At 38.3% G+C, this 26,135-nt stretch overlaps 1 protein-coding gene across 1 annotated transcript in view; it reads right to left on the reverse strand.

The window, feature by feature from the left end:
* ITFG1 (integrin alpha FG-GAP repeat containing 1) overlaps window positions 1–26,135 on the reverse strand; it is a 73,417-nt gene that overhangs the window by 20,940 nt on the left and 26,342 nt on the right. The window contains exons 9-12 of the mRNA XM_082289881.1: window positions 16,743–16,837; window positions 8,696–8,868; window positions 1,423–1,573; window positions 1,055–1,163 (exon numbers count right to left, since the gene is read on the reverse strand). Coding sequence (XP_082146007.1) covers window positions 1,055–1,163; window positions 1,423–1,573; window positions 8,696–8,868; window positions 16,743–16,837 — 528 coding nt within the window. The remainder of the gene's footprint in view (window positions 1–1,054; window positions 1,164–1,422; window positions 1,574–8,695; window positions 8,869–16,742; window positions 16,838–26,135) is intronic.

Consider the following 26,135-nt stretch of genomic DNA (forward strand, 5'->3'; position numbering starts at 1 on the left):
CAAAGCACATTTTGTTAGAAATACCTTCCCCTGTATCACAGTAAAAATATTTTTAGACACTCATTAATTCCCATTTCCTGGGGTTTCTACGCAAAAATACTCACACCCTAAAAGGGTGCTAAAAAAAGGCTTGCCCCACTTTTTAAGATAGATTTACACAGAGTGAATCAAAAAGCATGTTGCAAATTACTCCCTTCCCCATTAAAATATCACACAATTATTATTCTGATATGGCTTTGTGAAGTGTAAGATTTTTCCAGAGGATCTTCTGCATCCTTTTGTGAATTACTCTACAGATATATGGTATTATTTAAAAGAAGGCTTCCATCAATATGATAAATTATTAAACACTATCACGATGAGAACAGAGCTCAAGCTGTGGACAAAGTAATAATTGCATCAGCCCCCAGCAGTAGCTGCAGTTCTGTTCTCTTATGGTGTGCAGAATGTATGCTCCAGAGGATTGGATGCATTTAAGTAACGTGAAGGCAAATACAATTTTTGAAGGTGAACCTCTGGTTGTTGCTATTGAACTTTGTCTTCATAGGCTCCCATACAGCCTCATTTTTCACTCATTCTCAAAGAGTCAAGGAAGACAGACGAGGAATGAGCTCAAAGCTCAACACCTTTGCAGTTGAAGAGCACAGTAGGGCATGCAGTTTAAAAACCTAATTATGAACATCCTAATCTAACTCAAGCCTTTTAAACCATCTCTCATTAATTCACACACCCTGGCCGTGTTTATGGCCACTCTGTGCTCTCAGGGTAAGATCTGGGCTGGAAACACAGAACTGACTCCCACAGGGGTGCAAAGTGACCCTCAGAACAGACCATGCAGTGTAAGCAAATCACACTACACCAGAGGCTCTGAAATTAAACCAGCCTGTTTTGAAGGCGATTCTGCATCATTCCCACATGACACATGCACCAACTCCAGCAAAGCAGGCTCAATATGGCAGAGGTACAGAACTTTACCATAATGTTTTCATATGCAAAGGTTCAAATATTCACATTCTTCTCAACATCCCATTTTGATTACGTATTGATAACTTACCAATAACTTTAACAAAATAGGCATCTGCTTCGAAGTTATTTTTCAATGTATGGATAGCAAAGTCCTTGTTGGAGTAGCCTTTGCTTAGCACAATGATATCCAAGATTCCCTAGAGGAAAAAAAATCCCAAGTTTAAATTAGAATATTTATTTACTCTTGAAAAAAAATGCTGTGCAGCAAAGTTTACACTTTCACTATTTATTTTAATATCTTCCAAACATTATGAATATAATCCTAATCAATTTGGGACAGAAAGGGCCATCCACAGCTAAGCAGGACAATCCAAGGCTGCCAAGGTTTGTGCAGGGCACAGGCACAGGCACAGGCACACTCAGACCCTGTTTGCTGGGGTGAGGAGCTGCACTTACATCCTCATAGATGTCAAAGAAGGTCGCTACCACGGCATCTTTGATCTGATTGAGATCCGAGAGCTCCCAGAACACCTTGAACATGCGCCGCGCGCTCTTGCAGCTCACGTTGTTGCACGGGACATTTTCTAGTAAAAATGCTTGTTGATTGCTGTAACACATATATATATAAAAATATATAAACCAACTTACTTGAGATAAAGTCTAAATTATAGATATTTTAAAAATATTGTAATTAAATAGTTTAAGTGGTCTAGAGTTTAATGTAATAAAAACAAAGATAGCAGCCACTGGGTGCTTGAAAAATCCATAAGTACTTACGTGAACATTACAGACAGAATTACAATCATTGTCATGACTGACTTAAAACAATGAATACACTAAATAAATGGATTGAAATCAACAGGAATAACTTAATTAACCATCCAGTCAAGGACTGAACATATCCTTCCATTATTCTGAAAAAAGTACAAGTGAATTTATCTGCCATTTTTCTTAATCCCCTTCACAGTCCTTCAGCTTAAACACTATTTAAAACATGTCCATGCTTTTCCATTATTTCATGACATTCTTCCCATCCCAGCTCCATTAATACTTTTTCTTACACACTGCATATTTTACATATATTTAATATTAAATCAAATCTCTATTTGTATGTTTTCCACTGTTACAAGCAAAATATAAACCACAAACCTCAACCTAGTAGTGCAGTAAAAATAGGGCAAGACAAACCAAATTGGGCACTTGCTGACATCTAACACAAAGACAGGCTGCAATACTAAACAAGAAACATAGAAACTACGCAGAGTACCAGAGCTAGTGTAGAAAAATCTCCCTTCTGAAGAGTATCCAATAGGTACCTGTGGGTCAGTGGGAGACTGACACTTTATTGCACTCTGGGTTCCTACAGGAGACACAAGGTTCCCACTCTCCCTGATAATGTATCAATGCTTCTGGAATGGGAAAACCTCACACTTTGCCAACCTGAGTCCAACTCTTCAGGCAGGTTTGTATCCTGGGAGCCTGCTAGAATCCTTCACTGCCTCGGCAATGGAAACAGATGAAGTTTCCTCCTCTCCTTCTGGGGGCAGAGCCAGGAGCCAGAGCAGTGTTCTGTAAAGGCAGCTCAGCTGTCAGAGCCCAGGGCAACAGCCAGAACCACGTCCTCAGTGTGACCCTGAACATGCTGCTGGCTGTGTGGGGACAGAGAGGTGCTTTCTGTGTCTCAGCAGCATCCAGGATGCACATGCACACAAAGGCACTTCTCCTTAGGGAAACCACTGAATTAACGTATGGCCAAAAGGAAATGAGGTCATCTGCAATATTTAATGTGTTGCATTATCTGTATCTGAGAACTCATAATCACAACGTGAAATTCTTAAGTGCTCACATTCATTTCAGGTACTACCTAAGTATCATATCAGAACAGTCAACTACAAGATAAGGTGACAAGCTGAGCTAAGCAGATTGTTTCAATTTCTCTTCTTCCTCATCTCAACATAGCTATTTAAAATTTGGACAAACTTTTACAAAGATTCAGTTCAGATTTTTTTAGTTGTCGGAAGTTACTTAGATGATAATTATTTAAAAGACAAATGTCAGGTTTGCATTACACTCTGCACACTGCTCAAGTCTAAACTAGAAGCCTTGTTAATGAATAGACAGAAGAAGTTTATTTACTACAGGAACCTTTTTTATTTTCTTTCCTTGCAACTGAGAAAAAAGGAAAACATTAATCAAAGTGCCACTGAGTATGGAAATGCCACTTTCCTTCACTCTTCTCTATCTACAAGAGAAACATAAGACAAACAGCAGGAAGAAAAAAGCAAACTCAAACCCTAAACAGATGCTGAAAACCCAAGAAGTGCACTGTAGGAGAGCTCTCTTGTAGAGGAAATTAATTAATTCATAGATGTAGCATCCCCTGTCCCATGTGCTGCATCTCAGCCTGCAAGGAAGAAATGTTGCTGTGCAGGCCATGCTGCAGCAACAGGGAGTCCGAGGCCCTGACTGTCTGCAGACGGGAGAGAATGAGCTGTTCTCTGCCTCCTCAGCTGCTCAGGTAGTTCCTTGGAGACATCTGGATTTGGCCTGTGAGCTGCCAGTTGAATCCTTACATGATTTAGGCCTGTCATACAAAAGCAGCTCTAGAATCCAAGTATCTACTCCCATGTTTCATTTCTGCTACATAAATAAGTGCAAGCTTATGACCTGTTATTTTGAACCAAATTTTGAAGATTTCCCATCAGAAAGAATCTCCCTGTAACAAAGATAATCATCTGCATCCTTAAAATGACAAAGCAATGTCCTTGAAAGCCTATAAAGGAAGACATTTCGGTAATGGTAAAATGTAAAAAATCAATGCTGAAGTGCTCTACAAACGTGTATCAGTCAATACCAAACAATTCAGCTTCAATGCTACAAGAGACAGAGCACAAGAACTCTGAACTAAAACCAGCCTATTGCCCCTAACATACCATTTGCAGCACTTCAAATATTGAGCTATATGCACCAATACACAGCTGCAGCTTAATCATGCACTACCTACGTAACTTTATTCCAAGTATGTTATATGCCAATTTGGAACCTTCTGACCAAAGTCATCTGTGCAGGAAAGGTAGATTTAATAAGGCTGAATAACTATAAGTAAGGCTTAACACCAAAAAAGACTGAAGACTTATCTCAGTTTTAATTTAACACATTCCTTTGCAATTAGAATTAATTATTTACTGCTAATTTCATACATCTCTCATGCTGTCAGTTTTAGGCTAGTTCATTTACAGTAATACCAGGGACATCTAAATTATCAATATCTTACTCCAGACATTCAGAATAACTGAATTTGCCTCTGGTTTTTTAGATTTTCTCAATTACAAGGTGCTCATCAATCCTTCCCTTAAAAGAAGTCCTCTAGTCAGCCTTCCTTTTGACAAGTGGCAACTAATAATGATTTAGGAAGAGATAATTTGGTCAAATAAGTCCTTCCATATAAAGGATTAATACATATACATTAATTTCAAACTGAGCATGAACACCTAGAAAACTTTCTAGAAGTCTATCGTACTTAAAAGTTTTTTATTCAACTTTCCATATCCAGCTGTTTATATCCAAGTTTCAGTCTTTACTGCTATCACCAGTGTCAGAGAGAGAAGTATTGCCAACTTGACCACGAAAAAGACTTAAGATTACATATTTGCAATGCAAGATGCCAATTACTAGCATCTAATTGGAAACAACGGTTAAACAAAATTTGTTTCATCTAATTAGATGGGAGAAAGATGTTTATAAACTCACAAGCAGTACTTACACTTCCAATGTCACCAGAGTCAATTTAAAATCAGCATGTGAAAAAATGAATTCATTTAGGTAAGATAGGAGGTATAGCTGAACCAATTACTAACTACTGATAAAATCCCTTCACCTATTATTATTCTATATACACACACAATTTCTAATACAGAATTCATGTATGTATCTACCCTGAAGAAAAACCTGTGGACTTGAATTCTAATGTGCAGGTTTCTAACTCAAGTCAAAAGTTAAAAGAATTCAGACTGAACAGACAAATATGTGAGGACTACAGTGCATTTAGCACCTTCACCTGCTGGAATTAATTGAGTCTTAATAAAGGCTCAAAAGGTTCAAACCCCCACAACACCTGCAACCACAAATGACATTCCTTTTTTGCTGTTGGTAAGGAATGTCTCCACACTGTTGGAATATTACACACTGTAATTTGAAATCAAGGGGTTATGGTGATGCCATGATGATTTTTACATTTTCTTTTATACCCCTTTTATATACCTTTTTATAACTTTTTTATCTTTAGTGGTTTTTAGCTTACATTCTTAAACTTATTTGTCAAGCTAGGAGACTAAACATCTTAGAAGCTTCATAGTTAGGGATCTGAAAGCCCCAGACCCCAAAGTCCTCTCCAGAACACATTTTGTAAACTAAGATAGAACCATCCAGGGGAAGGTTCCTTGGGGAGGGGGGCTCACTCAAGCCTCTCACTGGGGAATTTTTCATAGATATGCTAATTAGTAAGACCTATAATGTTACACCTGATCTATCAGGAGTGTGCACTGCAGTGTGCATTTTGGCACGTTCCACCTGGATGTAGTGCACCTAAGGATCCTTAAAATAAATACAGAGGTAAAATCCCTTTTTCCCTTCTAATCATGTTTGATCCTTGATTTTAAGACCAGGAAAAGGCATCAATAGCAGGAGATGAAACAGCAGAGTCTTACAACAGTTCTGACAATACTTGAAGCTATTGACCATTTTCCTGGCGTGCCCACTGGGCAGGACAGTCAATCAACCTTATACCCAACTATGGTATCTTTATTTCAGTCTTTTGTAGGGATTTGTAAGGATTTGATCTGAAAGTACTTTCCTGAATTGTGATGGAAGCATATAATTGATTTTAATCCTTTTCTTCCATTTTCATGTATTGGTATACTTTCAGATGAACAAAATTGTTTCTGCCTGCTTTAATTTCTTTATGTTACAGGCAGCAAGTAGAAACCAGGCTTCCTAAATGATAGCACAGATTGAGGTCAAGAGTTTACAAAAATGCTTTTATCATTTAATCACAGTAATCAATCACTGAAATTAGATCTCTAGATATAGCATGAAAGGCTTCAGAGAAAGAAATAAACAGCTTGATCCAGAAGTGTTTAAAATCGATTAAATAAGGTTTTCATTTTAATTTGCTCTAATTTAAGGACAGCTTTTAATTTAATTCCCACACTGTTTTAATTCTCTCCAATCAGTGATCCAGTTGCACATTTTAAAAGGAAGTATTTGCTTAAGTCTCTCAGAACCAATGAATTAATATTGAATGGGACATTTCATAGTGAGTGCAAAAAAAAAAGACTTTCGTTCCCATTCCAAACTACAAAGCATGTTTCCATTACTTTTCTGTAAATACTGGATATATACAATGTTAACATGCAATGTATTTCTTCATTTTTAGGTTACTTACTTTGTTTTTGCCAGAATTCCTCAATTTTCTGAACCTCCTTTTTTTAATAGCTTGTCACATCATCTGCCAGTACCTTCAGTCCTTATGCCCTAGTGTGTCACTCAACTTTGATGTCGAGTTTAAAAATAGTTTTGAATGCACTCAACTGAATAAGCAAACAAATTCAGAAGCAAGGAGAATAAAAGTGTATCACAGTAGTTCATTGCAACAAGACATATATGACTTCTGAGCTTCTACTGGAGTAATTATTTACAAACACTTTAATGATTTTACATGATACTACATTGCAGTAAATTATACACCAGCCAGAGGACAGAAGCTCCTAAGACCCTTAAAAGTTAAAACAGCTTCAAGTACATTTCTGAACTCCATAAATCTTCATGCAGCCCTTCTGAAGTGCACCAGCTATCAGCATACACGATAGTACAGCTCAAAACACAGGATTTCTAAGGCTTAAGCAAAAGCAAAGACAGCAACTTTACAGTTTCTGTGTCACCGTGTTCCTTTGGCAAAAGGAAGGCTGGTTCTAGTTTGCTCTCTAGACTGTCTGCAGTCTTTATTCAATGACTGCTGAACAGAAGATGCAAAGTCCTAGCTGAGGAAAGTCTGGAGTCAAACACCTGACATTCAGGGTCTGAGTGCTTTAACTTTGCCTGGCAAGTTCTGGGCAGTAACAGCATCACCTCCTTCTTGTCTGCCGTGTCTGAATAGAAACAGCTGCTCTGCTGTTATTTTAAGGCTCAGAGGTACAGACAGAGCTCAGCTGCTCACAGCCTTGTCATGAATCACATCACGTAGGCTGAATACAGGCACGCTACTCTTCAAACTGGGTCATTTTTAGGTGTGTCACTATCTGAAGAACTCTAACACAAAAATGTCAGTGGGTGACTCATGTTTAGGCAACCACTAGAAGACCTGAATTGACTTCTTGGACTTCAGCACCAAATTCTCTTACTGTCTGAAGCATCAAAGTGAGCTCCTCACTTGTTTTCCTTATTGAGTATTCATTCGAATTGTGAACCGGCACCCAAGCTCATCCAAAACACCACGTAAAGGAAGATAACAAATACATCTGTATGAGACACTTACTCTGCTTTGTAATGCATTAGTGCAAGTATTTGTCAAGTAAGGAAGACATTAAGACTCCACAAAGTATGCGTTAAAATACCTCTTACAAGTGATGACATGAAGAAAAAGGGAATAGCACAGATAATCTTCCATCTCTGCAGATGCTGGCAGAGTCAGTTGTGCAGCACACAGACTGCAGGATACGTGCACATATCCTGTCTGTACTGACGTTCACTGACACCATGGTCTCTAGGGCTCTCCATTTTTCTCCGAAGTGAACAAGCCTATTCATCATCCCTACTGTCAAGCAAAAGCATGTTCACATGCAAACGTGCTGCTACACTTCAAGGTAAAGGTAAGGACATGCCAGCAGCAGCATCCCCAGGTGCCAGGTGAGAGCTGCCCACAGGCTGCTCCGTTGCGATCAGCCGGCTGCGTTTATCCGGCAGCACGTGCGGAACAGCTCGGGAATGCACCTACTCAGGTCAGCTCTTACATGGATCACTGACTCCTCTGTGTACAACAGTCTCCCTGTGAGCATCCCCACAAGCCCTCTCCTACCTAGCACCAGATGGTAGCAATAGAAAGTATTGGGAAAGCAAGCAAGGAGGAAAAAAAATTTAAAAAAGGAGGATGAGAAGATTATGCTGAAAAATTTAATACGAAGGGTTAGAAGTTTCTTTTTTAGGGGAGTTGGGGGTGCGTGTGTTATTTATTTTCAGTTAGACTTGGACAGTAAAAAAATCACTGGTAAATTCCTGGTTCTCAAAAAGGGCAAACCACTATTGCATTTTTCAGCAGAGTCACCAGTCAGTGCTCACTCCATGTGACAGCACGGAACAGGTTCCCCAGCTCTCAGCAGCCTGGTGTGACTAGTCAGAACTGACAGCTGAAGTCAGGAATTTACAGAAGATTATTTGGGAAAGGAAAGGGAGAGAATCAGCCCCTGAGCTCTGGGAGGAGTGCCTAAAATGCTGCCTCATACTCCAGTCCCTGATGCAATTCCCCACCCAGAGTCCCAGTTTGAGCCTATGTAATTATGCATTCTGAATGTAGCATGAAAAATGCACACTTTTGTTCAAAGGGAAACAGTTAGCAGAGATCAAAAGTCTTGTTCACTGGATAAAATGGATGAGATGCACTGAAGTTAGTAATTTCTATGACTGATGATTGAACATTAATCTGATAGCTTTATTTCTAAGTTTGCATATACTCTACCTTCCAGAAGTGTTCTTTAGTATAGCAAGTGCATCTGGGTATCCATCCATATTGTAATCTCCAATATGAAGTGTAATTGGAAATGAAATTTCTGTTGAAGATTTGTCATTTTGATATGGTACAAAGCCCCAGACAGTGTCTTTATTTCTGAAGTCTTGCAAGACTGGAATCCACTGTAAAATAAAACAAAATACCCAGCAAGGTAAATAAATCCATTTTATTTACTTAAACAATGTAATTCTATTTAAAACAGCTGCCACTTCTTCACTTCATCAGGATTCTTAACCACTTACAAATAAGGATTATTTCCTAACTCTGTCACCAAATGAAAAAAATAATTTGAAGTATTTCTTATGCACTCAGTTATTCTAGAACAGGAAAATATAGTTAAGGTTGTAAGAATACAACCAGCATATGGGGACATTCACGAACCCCTTAATTGAAATTCACGCTTGCCTGGAATTTATACAAATCTTTAAGTGTAGGTAAACCCAAACCATCAGGGCCATGAGATCCTGAGTCACATTTTTTCCCCTGGAATTGCAAGGCAATGCAATAGACATCATAACACTGGAGGATGGATGCAGCCTCTTTAGGCCTGTGGCCAACACCAAACTGCTGGATACTGTCAGTATGCTGCAGGACAGGATGGCCATCCAGAGGGGACCTAGAAGGGCAAGAACAGGCAAAACCGACACTCAGCTACAGACACCCTGCACCAGCAGTAAAGCCCTGCACTGGCACAGGCTGGGCAGTGCTCAGCTGGGTACCAGCCCTCCTGAGGGAGGGGAGGGTCCTGCTGAGCAGGAAGGTAAAGCTGGGCACAGCAGCTTGGGCAGCAAACCAGCTCTGCACCAGAGCTGCTGCCTGTGCTCCTGCTCATCAGGATGACCCAGGATTTCTCTTTATTCAGCACTTGTTCATCTGCATCTGCATTCTGTGTCCAGTTTTATGCCCCACAGTTGAAGAAGGATTTGAGAATACTGAGTGTGTTCAGAGAAGGGTCAACAAGATAGTCGGGCACTGAGTACTTCCTCAGAGGACAGGCTGAGGGCACGGGGATTATTTGGAGAACAGAAGATTAAGGCAGGATCTTGCAGTGCCTGCAAGGAACCAGCTGACGAGATGGAGCCAGGCTCTCTACTGTGATACATGGCAGAAGAGCAAGAGAAAATGGTCAGACTGACACAAGGGAGGTTCTGACTAGAGATAAGCAACCAAATTAAACTACAAATGAGGCCCTGAGAAGTTGCAGGGCCTTTGTCCTTGGGGGTTTTCAAAGTCTGACTGGACAAAGCTCTAAACAACATGGTCTGAATTCAGTTTGTTCCTGCTTAAAGCTGGAGGCTGGATCTCCCAAGGTTCATTTCAACTTGAACAATTCTATTATTCATGGATATTCAGAAGTTCAAGATTAATTCCCCTCCTATCTCCCCCGAAGCACCAGATACTGAACTGTTTGATAAGAAATTAAGAATAAAGTATCAAACTGAAAGTACGAAAGAAATGCGAAGTATAATTTCTCCAGGACAAGAAATAGAATGCATCTGCACTTACTTTCCAAAATGCTGCAGAGATGCTAAATAGGAATTTATCTTAATTAAAATCAAGGTAATTTTGCAAGTTAGCATGAAACTGAAGTGCCAGGGTTAATATTTCAATGCTACAGAAAAAATCAGTGTCATTTTAAAAGTCAGAAGTAATTTTATATGTCAACTAACTGACAATGCCTTCAAAAGGACAGAGGGGTGCCATCTTAAAGGATCACTATCAGCAACATCAAAAGCACTTAACAGATCTTACATGTCTCTCACCCAAGCCTTAATTTAGCTATTTCAGGAACCAGAACGAGATCCATGATAGTTCATATCCTGCCATGGAAAGACTCCCTCGCTAGCACAATCCAGTAATCAACAACATTCCTGCCACATGGCAATTGTGTCTGACACTTGACTGCTCCCTTGGGATTACAAAAAAGCACAGGCAGTTTAGAGAAGCTCCCAAAATGTCTGCAGAAGTGCAGTGAGGTTGGTGTTGTGTGGATCCCAGAGATGGCTGAGAAGCCTGGGGCAGTCCTGCCTGTCACTGCACACACCCAGCGTGTGCCGCCCGCGTAGGCCATGGCTTTGAACTAAATCATCATCTGCAGCACCTGCTGCTAACTCAAACCTGAAATGAAACACACTTGGACCCTCACAGCAAACAACATGCACATGTCTAGTTAGTTACTCTTACTTGCTGAAGGTTTGGAAAAGTCTAAGAAACAGAAAATAAGGGAAAGACTCTTACCCTGAGGGAAATTTTTCAAAGGGTTGGATTTCTTAGTACTTACTTGTCATGCAGAAGACAGATGAAATAATATTATTGCAAAATAGTCTAATTTTGAAAAATAGTGATTGAAATCAGAACCATGAAATATAATATAGCTTTTACTTTACACGGTATCGTTCACACAGTCGTTGCAGTAAAATCCAATTATATCCATCATATACTTTCTAAATGTTCCCAGGTAACACTATCTTAAAGATACAAAATTAAAAATGAATTTTTAGGCACAAATACAAATTTGTTTCTCTTTTTACTCTATTCAGAATGGTTCATAGAAGGCAATTTCACATTCCTAAGGTCTACAACAAGAGACAAAACAACAGGTGAGCAAAACATCACCTGTTACTACCAAGCATCAGCACCATTGATGCACAGAGTAAATCCATCCATGCCACTGAAGCAGCTGTGGGACTTTTCCTAAGAGCAGCTATTGCACAGTTCAAGAACATCAGCCTTGTTTGATGCACAACCAGATCCCATTCCAGCACTAGATGTAACTTGCTCTGACAGTTTAAATTCAGAGTAATCCACGCTTTTGGAGAAACTCCTTCTGTAGATTTCTATTACGAACTGCACTACTATGTAATGTAATGCAAGATTAATTGTTCGAGTGCCTCGGGACATATAGTTCAGTACAAAAGGCAAAAAACTGAAAATGTGTTTGTCAACAATACAAATCCTCTGCTTATTTTGTATTTGATAATCCAGACAATTACTTTAAGCTTCCTTTTCCTGTTACTATTTTAGAAGGAAAAGACCAGAACTAATTTTTTAATTTCTATCTAAGATAGAAATAGGTGGGTATAATGAGGACACATGAAGCTATTTTTTCCAGTTTTCTGATCATATGATTTCTCCTACACAGCTCAGATGAGAAAAGACTGAAAAATTGAGTGTCTTTTTAAAAGAAATTTTAAATGAACACATAAAATTCAGTCAGAGAAATGAGATTTACTTCTTCCTTTTCTGTTAAATTCCATTGCACAGCATCACTAATATCATTACTTAAAACATTTATATAGATATTTTGGATGCTTTAATTAATGATTTGTAGGCTACAATGTAAAAAATATTTAAGTGCTTGAATATTTGTTTTTAAACTCTCTAAACATTTGTTTTTCAAGAAGTAGAAAAAAGAATGTTTTCTTGCCCTGTGGAAACAGCATAATTTTCATTTTGAAAAAGATCTAGGGATTTGAGAAAAATGTAAAGTTCCTTGCAGTCACTGTAAAAGGGCTCATTTCTTACAGAGCCCACATTCTTCTACACATTAGGGAAGGGACTTCTTTTGCTCGAAAGCTTGTGAGCAGGTCTTTGCGCCCAAACTATGGGATTAACACATCTCCATTTTTAAATTATGGCCAGAAACCCATGAAGCACAAAACCCACCCCCAGCCAGCTGCTGCTTCCAGGCCACAGAACACAGGCAGGGAGCCAGCTGCACGTCACAAAGTTTGGAAATTGGTAGCCCATTCCAGGCCAACACATTTTCTGGGAATGACAAAGATGAGCATCAGGAAGGGGCTAAAAGAGCTATCACAGCACCAGAAGTAACACAAGCCCTTTCCCGGGGCTCCCTCTCTCAGTCCCCATACGCTGCAGTTCAGCTGCACACAACAAATAACTGGCAGGATTTCAGCAAGCTTTAGGCTTTCAGTGCATACAGCGGTCACCTGAATCCCTTAGACAGCTGAGGAAATGACTGTACTTTACACCACTAACTGCTGGTGTTCAAAGCCCAGAAGCTGACAATCCACAGCAGTGGTTTAGAATCACAGAAAAAAACTAACCAAAGCAGTAAAAGTCATGTTTTCAATGGTCACAGCCCCACAGCTGCTTTCAGAAAGACAAGCAACTTAAAAATGATGAGAAGATCTTGTAGAACATGACATTTATGAAAACTACAGCAGCTGAATCCATTCCCCCCCTTTAAACTGTTACACAGGAATGAAGAAAAACTTCTGACATTGACTGACTGCAGGTGATTATCAATGCTGTCACCTCCCTCTCTGGCCTAGAGAACGACACCACAAAGACCTGGGGTTTGCAGTAGGATGCACTGCTGTGTTCTATTTCAGACCTGCTAGATTTCTAAGAGGAATAAAGCTATAACCTTTCTATTGCACAGAGAAAGGTTGTAAGAATCATCAAGCCCACAAAGAAACTCTCAGATGAAGGAACTGAAATAATAGTGTTTGCCTCAGGAAACAAATGAAAAATCATACTGAATACTTGGCAAAATTAAAGAAAGATTAGTCATCTCTAAGAATATCACAGTATCTAGAGTTCCTACATTAAACAGTACCAACGACTTTAAAACATTTCCCAGATTAGACTGTAGCTATTGCAGGTGAATGTGAAGAAGTCTGAGGTGTCCTAACACCTGCCACAATCTGAAACAGTGTATAGGATTCCACTTGGATCTGACAGCAATTCTGCTGTTGCTATGGAAATCATTCACATTCTATTAAAACCTTAGGAGGTCTGTATCTCCTTAAGTCACTCTTGCGTATTTTGTTGGCCTTTACTTCTGCTCCACCATCCGAAAGAAGAAAATCTGAGACATTTCTAATACTTAAACCCCCCCAACCAACATTACATAAATTAAAACCTATGATGAAGGGTTATCCTTGAAACAATTCTCCTAGCTTGGCCTGGATTTCCAGTAGCCATCCAGTTGGGCCAAAGACATCATGAGAAATATACTGACAGACAGGATCTTACTGGAACAACTGCAAAGCCTGACATGCCATTGCCTGCCTCTCCTCACTATAGGCTTTAGAGCCACTAATTGTACAGATGTGCATTTCTTATTGTTATGCATTTCATCTCAAAGCATCATATTTATCATGGAACTGCATTAACTGTTTCTCATTGGGTTTCATCAAACGCGACAGCAAACAAGCAGGAAGGACAGAACCAGGCCCAGTAGGCAAAGTATTTTTTTACAAGACTGTCATCTCATTTGAGATTTTTCAGATTTGAGATCAGTTTCTCTAAAAAAATAATTAGATTCTGAGAAGAACAATTTGTTGCTACAGCCTCAACTAAAAAAAAAAAGCCACAAAACCCTGCAGCAAAAACTGAACTAAGACAATGGAGATACAGAGCCTTCTATTTTTTCAATAATAGACTTGCAATTTCTCAGTTTCCCACAGACTCCCTATAACTACCTACCTGCTCCACAAGGGATACCACACCCTTGTTGAAACACATTCTGCACTACAAGGGCTCCTCATTATTTCCCTCAAATTGTAAAGTGATTAGTAAACAGAATTTATTCCAGTCCGTTGCCACAAAGTTTATGTTTAACATTTCTCATGAAGATTAACCTTAGTCAAAGCTTGTCATATGACCTCACAATGACCAAATGCAGTGAAATGAAACATTTTACTTTCAAATAAATGTAAGAATTGATATGAATGAAGCATGCAATGCACGGGAAAAGCTGCAGACATATGAATGAAGGCACTGATACTTTTCACTGTTTCAGAACAGAAAAGAGAAAAAATTTCCAAAGAAAAAGCTCCATCACCTCCAGATAAGTGCAAGAAAGGAGTATTCTAGATAGAATTCTTTAAAAAGGTTAGGCCAGAACAAGTCATTATTGCATGCCATTTGATACTGTCATTTTTAATTAAAGTCATTCTAAAAATAGGGAGGGATAATTGCTTTACAGATTCTAGGCAAGTCTAAATTAAATACTATTTAATACTTTTTTTCTAGCAGGCTGAGAATCTCCTGGATTCTTTGCTGTTTAAAGTAAAGTGACAATATTTAACTGCTAATTTTGATGTTGAAAGTCATTATCTTGGAAAGTATTCTCAAATTGAAACTACACAGTGAAATTCCTAAATTGAGTAAACAAATTAAATATAGGTTAACTATCTGATGTATTTGTGACTAAACAAATGAAGTAATGAAGCAAGATGAAAACTGGCTGCATGCAATGTTACTTCAGAGCAGGTTACAAAAACAGACTCTAACTTGGAAAAGTTCTGATATTAGGCAAATTGACCCACACTTTTCTCTGCCACCACTGCACCACTTCCTTTTGGGAACATATCCTGAACAACAACTGGTCCTCAGACCCCACTACTCTCAGTGGTTCCAACTGTTTTTGTGGGGGTTCACTTTCTGCAGTGAAATTACTTTAATTTAGAATATTTGCCTCAAATTTACTTGAGCAACAAAACTCAAATGCCTTTTAATTCTTGTATTATCAAGAGTAAGGAACTAAACTGAGAGCTGAAGTGCAGCTGTCCTTTGCCAAAGAGCATCCCAGCTACTCCCCCATTCCAGCATGTGGCTGCAGCCTGAGCTCTCCCCGGAGCAGAAGCAATGCAAGGATCCCAAACTGAGCATCCACTTGCTTTGTACAAAGGCTCTGGTCCATACCTCAAACTCTGCTGTACCCCTGTGCATCCAGCAGTGCTACAATCTATTGTCTGTGTTCTGTGTTTACAGGGGATCAATGTAAAAAAAAAAAATCCAAATCAAAACAAGAAACCAGCAACCACAACCAACCAAACAGCGTGCACAGCAGAACGTGACTTCTGAGAACAGAGCTGCCAAGCTCAGAAAGCTAAAAGATACAAAGTACCAAATTTAGAGTTACTCTTTCTTACTCCAATAGCATGCTCCATCCCAGTCATTCCTCCTGCACTGACTAGGAGCTGTGTGCTTTCCTTTCCTACACAGAGTGATTTTCCTCACTAGTAAGCTACAGCCTGTGTTCTATAAATTTTGATTCCTTAAATGAGAAAATCTATGCTCTAAACTTAGGCTACAGACTGTAACAAGTTCAGCTATAAATTCTGAATTATAGATCAGAGAGTATACTATCAGCACAAAATTAAACTTCAAATTTTTCAGTGAGGGAATAATCCGTAATTCATATCATGGTAGCAACATGTATGGCACACATTGTAATTTTCTCTGAGTACCCTACAGTGGGTTTTGCTGTCAGCTACAAGCACTTTATATGTCACATTGGCCTTTAGGTTCACATCGCTAAATATGAATTTAGTAGAACATTTATTAAGCCATCCAACAAACATCTGGTTAATTTACTGTATGCTGCAACTTTATTATAAATCAGGGCACTGTAAATACTTCAACCAGACGATCACACACTTAAACCATGTCTCTGAAAGCCAGTAGTGTCATGAACAAATGAACCTCCCAGCCCTGAAGATACACAGCCTAAGAAAGTGTTCTATACCACCTGGAAATTTACTTCATTAATAACAAACAAAGTAGAAATTAGGGGTAAGAGGTGTGGGCTGGCTCAACTTGATGTATGTGTGTGTGTATATATATATTTATACTCTAAAATAACACCCTAAGTTAAACTAAACAAGATCATCATTTGAATTAGATTTCTTTCCAACTCTTAACACAAACCTTGCTTTTCATCTTATGCTGGGACAGTTATGGTGCTTTGAATACAGTGTTTTGCAACCAAGAAAGCGACTCTTCAGGAGTGTCCATCATTTTCTTGAGTAGAATTATCCATTATAAAGAATTTTAGGTTTGCAACCTCTTCCACTAAACCCGTATTTTTTCAGATAAGGAACACAAGTGAATAAATACAAGTCCCTCGTATTTAATAATTACAGGTGAGGAGGTTTCATTTCCTTCCTGAAAAATTTCTATTTCATATAATTTCATAAAGCACAGTATTTTGCTTTGTCTTTGCTATTCAAATTCACATTACCTGATCCAATCCCAGCTTGGTTAGGTAGATGGCACTTCTTTGACATGTTTCATCCTCACAGACTGGTAATAAATGTTCACTTTGTCCATCTCCATCTGTCAAAGAGAAAAAAAAAAAGCCTGTCAGCTTTGTTTCTGTAATCAGAAACCGTGTTTACATGAAATAATCAGCTGTGAATAACTTACTATTTTTTTAAATCTGAAAAATTACATGGGATAAACTAGACCTACTCAAAATCCTCAACCTAATAATCTAATTTGGGTCTTTTGTTTGAAGATTGCCTTTGCTATTGTATTTTTATCTTGACCCATAATATTGAGGAAATTTTAAATTTTACTGAGAAGAGTAAGTCCTTAGTAATTTAATCGATCCCTATGTTCAGTTGGGAAGAAAATTACTTTTAATACAAATCCACCATTACAAGTCCACCATAAAAACTTATTTAATTTTCTGAACTAGTTTTAAACTCTTGTGCTGTCAGCAAGACTAAGAAGAGTCATGAGTTTACATGTAATATCTTAATCTGTACTTAACGCAAAAAACAACACTGGAGAGTTGATTAACACAATGGCTAATAAATCCCAGGCTTACAGAATTAGGTAAATTTGAGTAAATTACAGGTTTTCAGAAATGTTCTTTAAGTGCCTTTAATCCATGTATTTCCAAAACCTTTAGCAGAATAATGACCTTTTAATATTTAAACAAGCAATGACTATTTGCATCTAGAGTTCTGACACACAGAGCATATAGTGAGGAAAAAAGTAATAATTTACTGTCCATTATCTGCACCAGGAGAAATCTCTATGTTGCCATTCTGACCTTGCAGCCCTCCCAGGGGCCAGGTGAGCACTGGACGCTCCCTGTCTGGGCTGGGAAGGAGAACACAGAGGGGGAGTGGAACACGAGCACCAAGAAGCAGCAGCAACAACCACGGCTGTAAGATCCCGACCACAACCAAACCTGGCTTGCCACAGAGATGGTATCCCCAGCTCAGGCAGATTTCAGGTAATCGACTTTTCCAGGCTATGAAATCAAAGCTCACAGTGTAATAAAAAAAATTCACCCTTTCAACTTGCCCCTTAGCCCTTACAGTTCTGAGGAGCTGGATATTTCATTCTGAGATAACCACTGTTCACTGTGAACACTGAAATAAAGAGAGGTCCTCATCTGGCACGTTAATTACTTGAATCATTTCCACTACTGGATTCTATCTTATATCTATCAAATATTGCAGGTTACAGTCACAAACATCCTCTCAGCCTGGCTCCCTGACAGCTGCTCAGCTATCCCACAATAAATTACATTTTCACTGGTTTGATGTTTCAGAAATGCAGCTTACGAACATGCTACAAAATGGATTTCTGTATGAACCACAAAGGTGCTCAGGGCATCAAGGGGCTTCAGGCATACCTACTGCTTGGGTTTGCAGAAATCCAAACCAGCTTATTTAGGCAAGTGGAAAAATTGCTTCATGAAATCTCCTTAGCCAATATGCAAAAACTGGATCATCTGCCAAAGTCATTGAACCCCTTATTCATTTTTCAGTACAGTACTGGCCACAGCCTAGAGGTCCTGTCATAATTTACCTGTACCGTATGAAAGGCTTCCTCAGCCTGGCAGCTTGTACTTCCATGAAGCTGAACCTCCTTTTGCGGGTGTGTTTACATCTATATCTGTGCACAGCTACATTTTCTGGGTCCCTCCCTTATTTCATCAGGAAGTTGGGAGATGGAAAGGAGGGTTATAAGGGGAGGAGGAGTGATGAAAATACCAGACTTCCCCAAATATCTCCAAGTGATAAAGCCAAACTTTTAGTGGCTTCCTACATCCCATCTGCCTCATGAATTACTTTACCTCACCACCAAACCTCTCCAAAATCCTCATGGCAGCTCTGTTCTCAAGGATAGAGAAGTTAGGATGTGAAGTAGCCTAGGTGACAGAAATCCAGTAAGTTCACATCCAAAGAGATGGGAAAGAGAATTCCCACTGGACAGAGAGAAATCAACATAGCAACTATTGAATCTGACCATCTGAAATCAGCACCAACTTTTGAAAGTGTTTGCTTTCCTTCTGCATCATTCAAAAACAACAATTAAAATGTTACTCTCTTGAATCTTTGCTTACATGAACTAGATTAAAATGCTGTTGGACTACCGTTTTTTTCTAAACTTAAATGGAAAAAAGTGTTCAATTTGCAAATTATAAACCATAGGAATATTGAAGAGTTTGCTAAAATTGAATTAAGCTGCAGAGATACATGTTTCTGAATATAAAATGTAAGTTAAGCCCTAATATTTTAATTGCATTTCTACAAAAGTTTTCATCTGAAGCGATTTTAGAAGATTTTCAGTAACATGCAAGGACAAAGAACCACCTTCCTCTGCTTTAGAAAGGGATAAGAACAAGGATGTTCTCATTTTAAATTATTCTATGGAGCAGAGAGGAATATAAAATGTTTGATTCTACTTATACTGCAAACATTCATCTTGTTATGCCAGTAAGTCAGTTTGACGGTGTGGGTAGTTAATGTTCAGAGTGGAGCAGGACATTGATGAAAACACCCTTGTAGCTTTGAGGAATAACCAATCCTAGGACAGTAAGGACAGAACTGGCATATAATTACACATGAAGCCATCACCTTACAGATGCAGGTGTTCTGGATAAATTGCTTAAGACTTGATTAAAAAATTCAGTATGATCAACAAATGAATAGAAGGCAAATATGCATCAAGCAACAAGCCTTTGTCCCTGCAAAGAAAATACTACAAAATACATTCTATATTGGAAGGCCAGAGTTTCCTCAATTCCTTTGACCAGAAGATAAACGCCCATTTACATAATTTCTTTTACAGGATCATGTTTTCAGTTGCAATTTCTCTTCAATTCTGCATAACATATATTTAAGAATCCAGTAGTTAAAAAAATAAAGTTCAAGATATGAGAAAAATCTGCTGAAAATTTACAGCACAGTTTTGAAAAAAAGATTTATTTTAAAAATAAATTTTGTCAAAAAACATCTTGAACACAAGATGAGAGGCCATTCTTAAGCTCACATATCTCAAATTATTGTTGTATGCACCTCATGAAAGTTTTTCAGACAGAGATATCCATCCTATGGATACCGGACTGGTTTGCTTGGATTTTGTTTGGTTGGTTTTTATTCTCCTCTTCTACACTCTGTGCTCAGCTGAATTTAAAGATCACAAAGATGAGATATAAAAACATTAATTCAGTATTTAGAGCAGAAAGAACAAATGTTGAACTTAAAAGGCTTCAAGTAAAGCTCCAGCATTGAGAATGTAGCTGGAAATAGGACATCAATGAAACAAGAATATCTTCTGAGTTGTAGCAAAATAGTTTAAGAAAATCCACAATTAGTCAAATTACAGAAAAGTAGAAATCAAAAGAAGAAAAGCCCAACATTTTTCATCTCTATCATAATATTGTATCTTATTTCTTCTCCAGTTTTTATTTCTAAAGCACATCTTACAATGCACAGATCCATCTTTTATAACCAGAAATGTTTCCTGCATTTCTGAAGCTTTTTCAAAGACACTGTGAAACCAACGAATCGATGCAGCAGCTTTTCCAGTTTTGAAAGCAAGTATTTCATTCTTCATCTTTACATGATTCCACCTTGAAAGCACCTGCTGGAATGCAAACTACTGACATTGAAGACCACACAAAAAACACCCCCAGCAGTTGCTCACTTAACAGCTCAAACTCAATGACAACAAATTCACCTTTGACCCGAGCAACTCTTCTCATCTTCATGCCTGGTTTCAATCTCAATGTAAATAAACATCCTTCAATTTTAAACTCTGATCTTGAAGTCAAACTTCTCCACAAAGGAAAAGGAAGACAGACATTCAAAGGAGTATCATTAGCACAACTGATCAGTGCAATTAGGTGTTCACAGGTGACAAAACATGCACTGGTGACAATGGCTGGATGAACCTCTAAGACCTACACTGGTTTCAAGTATTTACAAAAAATACCTTGTGTAACATGTCTTTAATAAACTCCTTCAGCCTAGGTCTACTTAGGAAACCTATTTCTGGAGACCCTCTGTAGCCTGCACTTAGTTTCTGGGGTCTACTAGTCTCTCTTTCTATCACTGTATGGATTTAAAAATGAAATCTCAGTCCAAGCTGGTGGAAATTGTGTTTGTAATTTCAATGTAATTTGTAGCAGTAGGTGTGCCCAAACACTCCAGGCCCCAAATGTCTGCGCTAACACCACTCAGCTTGGAGCACCTTTGACATAGAAACAGAAACTCAACTGTTAATGAGCACGTTCTCAACACATGACTCTGTCTTGACTGTGATACAGCATAACTCCATGGTTAGTAAAGATCAAGTTTTGTAGGCAGTGGAACAGGCTAGAAAAAGAACAGTCCCACGTACTCATCACCTGCAAACCTGTAGTTATGTCTAAATATGTAAAGACAAAATTAGAAGTCTTATTCCATCTAGGAATCATGTGAGAATCATTACTTACAACTGCCTGCTTGCTGTATTTCAAACAAAGACCATGGATACAGAGCCTTCTTTCCAATACTTTGCCCATGTTTGCCAAGTGCAGGCAGCCCAATCCAAGTACTCCAAAGCCACTGCCTGTGCAGGTCCCTGAGAGCACACCTTGCAGAGAGGTTTTGTGAGAGACACTGCTGAGCTTTAACATTGATTGTGAATGTTCACACTTGCATAAACCACAGCTCAAGTATTTTCAATCTGTTCTAAAAGTAAATTTGAATGGGAGAGAGCAGAAAACATCTCGTCAATCAGATTAAACCCAACATAATGTTATTAGAATTGTTAGATGCTCCAAAAGCAATACTGAGGTACTGCAGCCTGAGAACATATTTTAAACTGAATTCACAAAGAGCAAATGGGTAAAGGAGTTCCACACAAGAAACTTCTTCCCAAACCCAGAGGTATCAGAGAGGTGCTTGTAAAGCAAACACACTTGTACTTTATGTAGCATGAGTAAACCTAGGCAAAAGATTCTCAATCCCAATGTTCAAATTCCTTTACAAACATAGAAAAAGGTGTCACAAAGGTGCTCCTTTACAAGCAGGTTCATGGGTTATTAGATTAATGCTTGTGCAATGTACTTTCCAAAATGGGCTCTGAAAAGAAAATGGAACCTGGGGAAATGACAACTTCTGTGATCACTCACTCCAAAACTGTTTCATAATCCAGCAAGATAAAGTTGTAGCTATGAAGAGCAAGACAGCTTTTGGTGGGTGTATGATCTAAACCTTTTTAATTTAAATGCTCTGTACTTCTGCTGCAGTGTAATCTTACTTACTGCTCCTTTAAAAACAAAAATAGAATCAACTTTTTGGGGTTATTCTGAGATCATAGACTGATTATGGTAACTTATTACGGTTCTGTTAAATAAAAAGAAATTGTTTTCTAGCAAGTTGGGTTGGAGTTGATCTGTCGAGGTCCTTTCCAACCTTAACTAGTCAGTGAAATAGAAATATGGTAACTATACACGCTAAGAAAGTCAGCTTTCATAATTCTGAACATAAAAACAAGACCCTTCATATACCACAAAGTTTTCATTCATACATCTCTCCCTCTTGTCTTTGCCCAGTTCTCATTCTCCTCTCTCATGAGTCTTTAATTCACAGCTCTGAAGAACAGTAAGAGGATAAATAAGAAAGAAGCCCTGTAGGGTTATACTGTAGCACTACCCTTCTGGCGCAGGCAAGAAGCCGACACTAAGTAAAACTGAATTTGATATTCAAACAAAATAAAGGTTTGTTTGAAAGCTCATTATCTTAAATTTATCTTCTCAAGTAATTAAATCATTAGAACTCTTGTCACTCTGTGCCTTTAGGTGCTCAATGAGATGGTCATGACAGAGACAGTTATAATAAATTACTAATATAATTACACATTACTAAAACAATCAGTGTCAGCTGCTTTTAGAAAATGTGAATCATAACTTCAAAAAACAGATGCCAAGAGCTTTTACAGATGATTTAAAGTACTGTGGACATTAAAGAAATCCTCATCATCCTCTCCTTCACACTAAATCAATTCTGATTTTAAGTCCTTCCAAAGAATCCATATTCACAGCTCCACTGCACAGAAGCACTTAAACACAGTGTGCCAGCAAACTGCACACAGAGACTTCGAGGCTGCACTGGAGCCAACAGTGCGGCCTTCTGCCTCAAATGGAAATTCCAGGACTAACTGTGATCCAAGCAGGGAAAAGAAACTGCATTAAATACAGTGTGAATCCCCCCTCCACACGAAACAAAATCATCACTGAAACTCCTGTTGCAGTTTATGCTGAAAGCTGCTTGTTTCACCTGCTTCATTTTAAAACAAACTCCCAAGCCTTGCTGTACGTTTGGAGCTCTGTGATATTACACATGTTCAAAGCTCCCATGGCAACAAACCTCTGGGTGCTGCCAAACCAAGGGATAACAGTAACCAAGGCAAGCCACTGGTATAACTGCCTTGGGTCAGCTCAACCCAGGTCGAGAGCTCCTCTTACACCAACCATGAATTCAATCCTGTGATGAAGCTGTTCAACAAGGAATGAATAAACAAGTGACACAAGCAGCACTCCACCAATTTTATTGTTGGGAAGAAAGCAAAGTAATTCTTAATTTACAAGCCCCTTTGACAAAAGTTAACATGAAGCAACAGCAATTCTTTTTCCCAGGAGATACTAGCATTTGTCAGCACATGTGAAAGACCTTGGCGAAATACGGGAACCTGATTTCCCCCCCTCAGAAACGGACACAGTTTGGGAACTACATGTAAAACACTGAGGCATCACTGAAGAGCATTACTGGTTACCAATTAAAAAATAAGACAGACTTAGCTCCTAAATACACTTTCATGGACTCAAAACACAAGTTAACTTGGTATGGCTCTATATACTGCTGTTTCAGAAGTGGATCTGGTACTAAAAGAATCTCTTCCACATCTAAAGTCACTCGGAAGGCTCCACTTCCATCAACTTTCATATCTTTTTCATCCAAACTGATCACAGTAAACCCAGCTTTCCTCACATGCAGAGCATTTCACACACAGAAGTATTGTCATCCTGCACCTTAAGGTTCCTACAGAATCCTTTCTACAGGAGCACTAAATATTTTCACAACACAGTTCTCAAAGGAGAATGGTTTTCTGAAGGGGTTATTTACCAGATGTACAATTAAAATTTCCCTTTGATACATTGCTACTGCATCTGAGGATGCAACATTCTGAAGGAAAAAAGAAATTCAGATGCTAAAATGAAGTTGACAGACAAAATTAAAAGGTAAAAAATCAAAATGCAACTGCAGGCAGAAAAGCAGTGCATTTAAAGTATATTCAGCTGCAGGATAATTAAGGTCTACTTTAAATAAAAATCTTTCAACAAAATGCATTTGGCACAGTGCAGTGAAAGGCTGAAAAACCCCCAAAGGTTAGGCACTATGTTATCCCGTTTAAACATAATTAACTGGCAATAATGAGCTATCATTTCCTACAAGGAAAGTGATAATTACTACCACATGTCATACAAGTAGTTAACATACATGAAGTAGTTCGATTACTAGGTAGGGGGGAGAACAGAGAAGATTCTCTTAGGATTATTAGTTGGATAACTGGATTTCAAATACAAGAAAAAATTGAGTTCAGGTCTCTAAAAGACTTTGATAGAACTTTAACAAACCCAACCCATGTTTGGTCAAAAAGCAAGCAAGTGTGCATAGTAGGGATGAACGCAATTAGAGACGGGAAAGGGCAGTAGCTAAGAAATCCAAGTGGTAACTAAAAAATAAAGGACTGAGTTAACTAAATGCTACCAAGAGAAAGGAAGAGTTGTGCTGTATTTACTTATGAGGACACCATGATGAAGTTTGATTTCAAAAAGCTATTTTTACTCTCATTTAAATACAGGCCACAACAAAGTTCTTTGCCCTAACTAAGCAAAATCAATGACTGATTAATCAAAAGTTTGATTAATCAAACTTTTACAATCTCAGATACCAACGGATGATCTATCAATCTCGCTATCCAACTGAACCAATCATAGTTAAATAGCAATTATGACACCAATTTCCTATAGAAATGAATTAATGGACTGTATAATCAGCACAATGCTAATCATTTCTGACTCACTACTTGAAAACCTATGTCATTAATCTTTAAATTAACAAGAAAATAGCAGGTTTGTGTGTCCGAAAGATGGTTCACATTCATCTCATCCCAAAAAAATCACTCATTTTCAGATTGTCCCATTGAAATCCTTCAATTTCTTTAAAAATACAACATTTTCCTAGTCCTTTAAGTGACAATTAATAAAACTCTCTATTTACTTGCAAGTATTTATCAGAATTCTAGACAACATCTATGATTTCCTCTAAAGACAGTACAAGCAGATCTTATAAAAATCCTCTGCTGGCTCACAGATAACAACAGTGCAGGATTAATCATTTTTGCTATAGCAACCACTGCACTGCAATTACCATAGTGACATGAAAAGAATAGAAAAAGTAATAATGAAGAGCTCTTACTTGTTTGGAGCAATGTGGCAACTAAATAAGTGCAGAATCCTCTAGCGCCCAACTCTGCTCACCTTAATCAATTGAAATGCCATTTGTAAGAGACGTCAAAAAGCATTTCTGATTCATTTTTAAAAGGGCAATACAAATCTGTCAGTTGTTCCCTGTCCTTTGGCCAGATTAATGTACGAATCACTGCTATCATGTAAAAGAGGGGAGTGCTACTTATTACAGAGGTTCCAACTTAGACATAAAGTGTAAAGTCTACTCCATTACCATAAATGTATTGATATATACACACACTCTTCTATGCAATTTTCCATTAAAATATACACACATACATATATATATATAATTGTAGTAGACTTTCAGATATATACAAACATATATTTGCATATTCTTTTAATGAAAAAATATATCCTTATTTTTTCAGTACTTCAGGAACACTTGGTACTAATATTATACCAACATCTGTGACAGTTTCTCATGAGTCACCTAATTGCTGTTTTTTCCAACTCCACTTATCCAAATAATTTATACTTGATAGCTGTTGTTCAACCTGCGTAGCTCAAGAAAGGAAATCTTACCCCAAATTAGTTGTTTTTGGAAGTTCTCAGTCAGAATATTATAAAAAGCTCACCCCTTTTTTCAAATGACAGGTAAATATTCATGGCTGGAAAGGGTACTTCAAATAAAATTTTCAGAAGCAGGAAAGAATGTTAGACAAAGTGACCTTTTGAAACAATGCTTATTTTGCTAAGATGCAGGTGTGATCAGTAAACCAGAATCTTGCACTGCAGGAGTGCAACAGGGCACAAGCAGAAAGGTGGGTGTAAGAGCGAAGGCAGCAGCCCAAGTGGCACAGCCCCAAGCTC

Source organism: Coloeus monedula, assembly GCF_965178545.1.
Source record: "Coloeus monedula genome assembly, chromosome: 13".
NCBI classification, from domain to species: Eukaryota; Metazoa; Chordata; class Aves; order Passeriformes; family Corvidae; genus Coloeus; species Coloeus monedula.